The sequence below is a fragment of the Abramis brama genome (assembly GCF_963993115.1).
Source record: "Abramis brama genome assembly, chromosome: 16".
Lineage (NCBI taxonomy): Eukaryota > Metazoa > Chordata > Actinopteri > Cypriniformes > Leuciscidae > Abramis > Abramis brama.
In genome coordinates, this window is record NC_139978.1 from 37388297 (window position 1) to 37395796 (window position 7500).

Sequence of the window (7500 nt, forward strand, 5' to 3'; positions counted from 1 at the left end):
TAGATGCAAAATATTACAGCAAATGTGATTTATTGTGAAAACAATGTAGACATTCAACAAAAAGGTTTGAAATGATCAAACAGATCTAGTGTTGAGAATGAGGTTTCGTGTCTCTTGGAAATGTGTGATTGTGATTTATCAGATCTTTTCTCTTCATGAACAGTCTCAGTGTCTGTGAGCCAGCTGGTGAAGTCAGGTGTAGAGAATCACAGCAACTTCATCCACTAAATAACCACTAACAAACATCTACCGATTCAACAGTTCGAACACAACAAACGTCTGTCAGATGTTTTGTTTATGCTTGATATTTTCTTTGGTAATTTGCTGTGATATTTTCTCTAATTCTCAAGGTGCTGCTTTTGGCAGATTCCAGGGGTGTGTGAAACGTTTAATAAAATGGAAATGATGGTTTAAAAATATATTAGCACTGTTTCTGAGATTCTAATGATTAAAAACATTAATCTGTCAAACTCTGAACGCTTGTGAATGAATAAAGGCTCGAGACAGGCAGATTTCCGCTCTTTATTCGTCTCGTTTCTATTTTAATCCCATCAAACGATATCAAAGTAAATCCAGTAAACGAACAGATCCTCTGTTTCTCAGAAGACTCTGCCGGAGCCTGTTGTTCATCCACAAGACTGATTTGTTTTCAGTGGAGTCACTGTAGTAATTCATCTTAATCATATTAATGGTATGATATCAGTTAATGGGAATATTTCTGGTTCTTGATCTGTTTGATCTGATGACATTCAGAAAGTCTCCATTTCTCCAGGTTTTATCCTCTTTATGGCTCTTTGAAGTCGAGCAACAGTACATTAAGGTTAGAGAGGATCTTCAAAGGTTTTCTGAGTGCTGGAGCTGATCTCCTCATCCTCGCAGAGCTTTACCCTTCAGGACATCCACACTGCAAACACAGGAGGTTCTTCCTCAGTGTTTCTGTCTCGTTTTCCAGCACAAATATCTAAACATTCTTAAATCAAGATACATTTACTACCTAAATACTTAATAAATTTATTAATTAAGTCTGGAAAATCCTCAAAATCAGGAGATTTTGTGCTTGGGGTCAGAAAACAAGATTTTGCTGCTTCTCCAGTAAATGTATCTTGATTTAAGAATGTTTGGATATTTGTGCAGGAAATTTAGATAAAAATATTATTTGTTTTGCAGTGTGTTAGTTAGGGTCAGCTGATCATGCTCCATGTCTTTAAATGTGCTTTGATAAATAAACTGTATGAAACGGTTATGTTAACAGCTCTATATACTGTACTCATAGTTCTCTTCATGAAGGAAGACTCTTTTTCCAGCATGAAAATGGATCCGTTAGAGCCGTGTCATTTCTCAGGGGTATCGTACAGTAGACGCATGAAAGAGACGCTTTAAAACATCAAACAGACTGAGAGGAAGAGCCTCTCCTGAGAACGACAATGAGAGTGAAGTTAAAAAGAAAGAAGCGCCCCTTAGATCTTCCCTTTAGAAAAACCAGATGTGTGACGGCATTTTGTCATCTTAGAGAGAGACTCCTTTAGAACGCCCAGGATAAGAGGAGTGTGTAGCCAAGGCCATCAGAGTTATAAACCAATATTCACCAGTCCATTAAACGTCTCGAGCTCTAAACAGTGATGGATGGCTGTATCACACGTTTATGGGTTTGTAACAAATGTACAACATCGATTTTATATGCCTCTGTGGGAACATAGCAGCACTTTTCTTCCTGTGTGGATTTTAAATGGTTGATCTGCTGAGAGTTTCATGTAGGCTAATTCATCAGCAATAGAATAACAGCCCTGTTTACACCTGGTATTAAGATGCGTTTTGGTCGATCGGATCACAAGTAGACGAGGGAGACACATACCCGTTTAAACTTGGTATTTTAATCCGTCTCTTTTGTCCACTTTTAAAAGATGGTTTTGTCCACTTCTGTCCTGATATCTTCGAGGGGAGGGTTTATGGGCTTCAGATCTTTATATCTAATGTACGAAATGTAATTTACATATGAACGCGACCGGAGATGACAGAAAAACACACAGAGCTTTCCTTTCCGCTCTGACAGCCGCAAGACCAGCCGAACACTGTGAGTGTGTGTTAGAGATCAGGAATGGTGACAGAACATTGTGCTTAGTACGTTTTTCATCTTTAAACCAAATTTGGACCTTCACCCGTCAGTTTAAATCCCGTCTGGATAGTGCACTTCCTATAATGTTTACGCATTAGGTCAGTAGGTGGAGAATATACGTTTTGTGGCTGTTGGAACACATTCGACCACATGAGCGTCTACACTATGAAAGCAATCCGGTCGATTGCGTTTTCAGCTGCCTCTGGAAGTGGATAAAAGTGGACAAGCTCAAAACGTTTTAGACCCTGTTTACACCTGTATTTAGCATCGTGTACTTGTGATCCGATCGACCAAAACGCTTCTTAATACCAGCTGTAAACAGGGCCTCTGTCTCCTTCAGAAATCAAGACATCAGTTTTATATGGATCTATATAGCAGATTAATCCAACAGTCTTCAAATCCCCATTTTTAACATGCACTGGTGTGCAGCACTTAAAGGTGTGGTCACATTAGCAACATTTCAGTTAAATTTCACAGACCTTTCCCGAGATTGAGTCCTGGCTCACAGACCTTTCCCGTGATTGAGTCCTGGCTCACTCGCCTTTCCCGAGATTGAGTCCTGGCTCACAGACCTTTCCCGAGATTGAGTCCTGGCTCACAGACCTTTCCCGTGATTGAGTCCCAGCTCACTCGCCTTTCCCGAGATTGAGTCCTGGCTCACAGACCTTTCCCGAGATTGAGTCCTGGCTCACAGACCTTTCCCGAGATTGAGTCCGAGCTTACAGACCTTTCCCGAGATTGAGTCCCGGCTCACTGACTTTTCCCGAGATTGAGTCCCGGCTCACAGATCTTTTTCGAGTTTGAGTCCCGGCTCACAGATCTTTTCCGAGATTGAGTCCCGGCTCATAGATCTTTTCTGAGATTGAGTCCCAGTTTATAGACCTTTCCCTTTCCCGAGATTGAGTCCCAGTTTATAGACCTTTCCCTTTCCTGAGATTTAGTCCCAGTTTACAGATCTTTCCCGAGATTGAGTCCCGGTTCATAGACCTTTCCCGAGATTGAGTCTTGGCTCACAGACTTTTCCCGAGATTGAGTCCCGGCTCACAGATCTTTTCCGAGTTTGAGTCCCGGCTCACAGATCTTTTCCGAGATTGAGTCCCGGCTCACAGATCTTTTCCGAGATTGAGTCCCGGCTCACAGATCTTTTCCGAGATTGAGTCCCAGTTTATAGACCTTTCCCTTTCCTGAGATTGTGTCCCAGTTTACAGATCTTTCCCGAGATTGAGTCCCGGTTCATAGACCTTTCCTGAGATTGAGTCTTGGCTCACAGACTTTTCCCGAGATTGAGTCCCGGCTCACAGATCTTTTCCGAGTCTGAGTCCCGGCTCACAGATCTTTTCCGAGATTGAGTCCCGGCTCACAGATCTTTTCCGAGTTTGAGTCCCGGCTCACAGATCTTTTCCGAGATTGAGTCCCGGCTCACAGATCTTTTCCGAGATTGAGTCCCAGTTTATAGACCTTTCCCTTTCCCGAGATTGAGTCCCGGCTCATAGACCTTTCCCGAGATTGAGTCCCGGCTCACAGATCTTTTCCGAGTTTGAGTCCCGGCTCACAGATCTTTTCCGATCCTGCCCCCCTTAATCTTAATCTTTGTCTACTCTACGCTATCCTATTGCAATAAAGGCAAAAACGCCAAAAAACATTTGTGTGCAAAGCCGGATTCATTGTCAATAGGGTACAGATGTATGAAGCACAGCTCACACAGAAGTCACTTTCAAACCAATCAGCTTTCTGTTGGTCAGCGCACCAAATTCCACTGACCAACTTAAACATGAGCGAAATGTGTGTGGGGAACTTTTTAATCCTGACGTGAAACTCCTGATCGTGTGTGTTCCTATTTCAATAACTGCATTTCGCCCTCTAAATTTCGACGAGTAAATGTGACCGCACCTTAAGTTAGGATAGAAGTGTATTGTTGTCCATCAATGTTCCAGACACACAGCTGAACTTTGGAAATTAGATTATGTTAAAACCCTACATATTAAACCATTGTGAATCTCTCTTCGCAGGGGTGATCCGTGAGACGTACCACCGAGACCGGGATCAGATGGTTCCAGTGACGCTTCTGGCCATCGCCGTCATCCTCGCCTTCGCCATGGGCGCCATCTTTTCTGGCATCGTCGTCTACTGCGTGTGCGACCACCACCGCCGGCGCGACTTTGAGCTGCCTGGCCGCAAAGACAAGGACTCTGTTCAGTCCAGACGAGGCTCCATGAACAGTGTCACCAAGCTGACGGGGCTGTTCGAGATGCAAGCCAAGGATGGCCGGCCTGAAGCCATTCTGACTCCGCTCATGCACAACGGCCGTCTGACCAACGGCAAGATGCTGATTAAAGCTGACCAGCACCCAGATCTGAGCGCCCTGCCCACGCCCGAGTCCACGCCCATGCAGCCGCGCCGCAAGCCCAGTCGGGGCAGCCGCGAGTGGGAGCGCAACCAGAACCTGATCAACGCCTGCACCAAAGACTTGACTTCCATGGTCACTCCGGTCATCCCGACGGATCTGCCGCTTCGGGCGTCTCCGGGCCACATCTCCAGCGTGGTGGTTCTGCCTTTGACCCAAGCTTACCAGCACGAGTACGTGGAGCAGCCCCACCGCGGAGACTTCGCAGACGACCAGGGTGCCACTCTCGAGTACAAGTCCCTCAAGAGCCCGTGTCACGGTCTCGGTCTGGCGGAGGTCGAGGGAGCTCCACCTCGCGTCCCCCAGCGAGAAGCGTCTCTGGTGCTCCCGCCCGCCGTCCCACAGATGGGCAAGAGGCTCGACGTGCATTCGTCCATGTACGGGCGAGGCTACCCCATGAGCTCGGGCCTCAAGAAACAGCACAACACCAACTCGTCCAACTCATCCCACATGTCCAGGAACCACAGCTTCCGTGTGGAGACGCCTCCGCCCGCCCCGCAGCGAGTGGACTCCATGCACGTCACCTCTCCGGTCCTCAGCCTGACCCGTCACCCCAGCCTGAGCTCGTACGGGTCTCTGCCTCGCTGCGGATCCCGGCAGCTCAAGCCCGACGTCCCTCCCAAACCGACACTGGTGTCCCTTTCCACGAAAATCAAATCCGGTGACTCCTGCACATAATGCGGGATTAAAGACGGGGAACAGTAAAGTGTGTCTGCTTTGTACAGCTATGTACAGGAAATGCAACTCACTTTTTCCTTTCTTTTGTTTTTGTATATTTTTTAATGTCGAGCTCAGGCTGATAGTGTCCGTTCCAAGAGGGCAAACATCTGCTCCCGGAAAGAGGAACTCTTAAAGGTTTCGCCAGCGCTGTGTTGCAGCTGATGTTTGTTTTCTGCCAAAAGCACATCGGAGACAGGCGGAATTGTTCAGTCGTGAAGCTGCGAGAAGCCCGGTTATCAAGCACTTGAACAAGTTCAGACTGGAGTTTACAAGGGAAAACTGTGAAACGCCGCCGCCTGTCTCAGTGTTACTGTTACTGGACAAAGCAATCGAGTTCTGCCTTCGTGCAAGAGTTCAAAACGTCTACTGAAACTGATGACTAAATAACACGTGACTGTTAATACTAACAGCAGGTTGTATTTATTTTTTAATAAAGTGCTTTTGCAGAAAGAGCATCTCTTTTAGGCTCAAACGAGATGTAAATGATCTTTTTAATTTGAATTAATCAAGTGTGAAATTATTTAAAGTCATTAAACTGGAGCCAGCACTTCTGTCCACTAACTCTTCGGACGTTGCTAAGCAAACTCAGAGACGACGGAATCCTCCGTATGGAAGGAATATTCCTCGAGCCGTGCCAGAGGGGCTTGTGGGTAAAGCTTACAGCCCACAGAAGGAACTCCTGAATCTCAACGCTTCATCTCGTTCATCACCTGCTGAAAGCCACCGGTCGATCACCGAGTGCCATTCTCGCTCGCGTCTGCGTGACGTGAAGCAAAGTAAAGGATGAGCCGTACTTAAGACGCTTGGTTTATGCTTTCAAACGTATCGTTTTCTCGTCCTGTCCACACACACACACACACACACACACACACAAACAGGCCTTTTGTTGCAGCATTTCATTTTCAAACATGCCTGTTTTTCTCCTTCCACCTGTAAATTTGTGCCTTACACCCCTGAGTAGTGAAGCGTTTGTTAGCTGTTAACTGTCGTAGTTCTTATAATGACATTTTTTCCCTCATTTGATTAAAAAAAGAAACAAAAAAACAACGTAATTGAAGAATGTAGGTGTTGTCGTTGTCGACTCTGGTCCCGTTGCTAACCACAAATGACTTTGTGCTTGATTTCTGATTGTGCCAATGAAACGTAGGAGTCGGCCCTCTTGTTGTGCTGGAAGAATGTTGTTTTTTGCTTTGATTTTGTTTCGTTCGTCCTTTTTTTTAAATTACTTTTCACAAAGTCAAGATGATGTTTTTACACTGTTTGTAGTTGAATTGATGTGTATCTGTGGATCTGGCTGCTTCAAGGCAATAAGAGAAAAACACATGAACGAATCAGATATGATGTTTCTCCCAAACACACACAAGCTTTCTAATGTATATGATCAAACACAGTTTTTAGGCAGTGAATACAGGCTGGCTCCTGTGTAGATATGCACTCCAATAATATTAGGAAACAGATTAATGTTTTCAATGTTTGTGACAGATTCCGATTAATATAATTTTCTAGATCTATCGTTGTGATGTAATATGAGGGACTGTTATTTAACTATTTTGACACACGTTTTATTGAACTTGGCGTCCAGGAATATCTAGTTTCGGCTTTGTAGATGTTGAACTCACTTGTCGTTGCAGCCCGTCTGAGACGACTCTAAATCGTGCCGTCTGAATATGTAATCGCTCCGGCCGTAGTGAACGGAGATCACGATTCCCGTGCTGGTGCCTTTGGACTCTGGAAGTGGAGTTTGTACTCTTGTTTGCTATGGTTTCGTCACCGGCCCTCTCCCACATCTGATTCACAGCTAAATGTATGTTGTAAAGAAATTCTCTTTAATAAATGGAAAAAGTAATAAAAACATTTCAGATTCTTGTCACAGAGCTTGTGTTGTTTGTCAAAGTCTTCGCAGCTAATAAAAAATATGTTCTAAGAACATTTTGCTTATGTTCCCATTAAGTTATTTATCAAAACAAAGTTGCTTTTAAATGTTTTAAAACCTTTGCTGGTGATATTCCACTGTATGATTTGTGGGAGATTTTCCCCTACACACCTTACTTGGGTTGAACCAAGAAAATATTATACTCAGGTGAGGTCAACATTCTCAACACATTCACACACATTCTTCAAACGCCTAAGATAGCTATTCTGACCGCATAAAATAAAATTATAGTTACGTGACCGCAATCTAAGAGTCTCACGCTGAGTCGAACGACGTCTCGCCCCCTTCCGACACTATCACTCGGGAATAGGGTCTTTAGTGTCTCACTAC

General features: G+C 44.7%; 1 protein-coding gene across 3 annotated transcripts in view; it reads left to right on the forward strand.

Annotated features, from left to right (window-relative positions):
• The window catches only part of sema6a (sema domain, transmembrane domain (TM), and cytoplasmic domain, (semaphorin) 6A), a 77779-nt gene extending 70668 nt beyond the window's left edge, over positions 1-7111 (forward strand). For all 3 annotated transcript variants that reach the window (XM_084086732.1, XM_084086730.1, XM_084086731.1), the window contains one exon: positions 4123-7111. In XM_084086732.1, coding sequence (XP_083942858.1) covers positions 4123-5195 — 1073 coding nt within the window. In that variant the 3' untranslated portion in view covers positions 5196-7111. The remainder of the gene's footprint in view (positions 1-4122) is intronic.
• Positions 7112-7500: the final 389 nt, after the last annotated feature.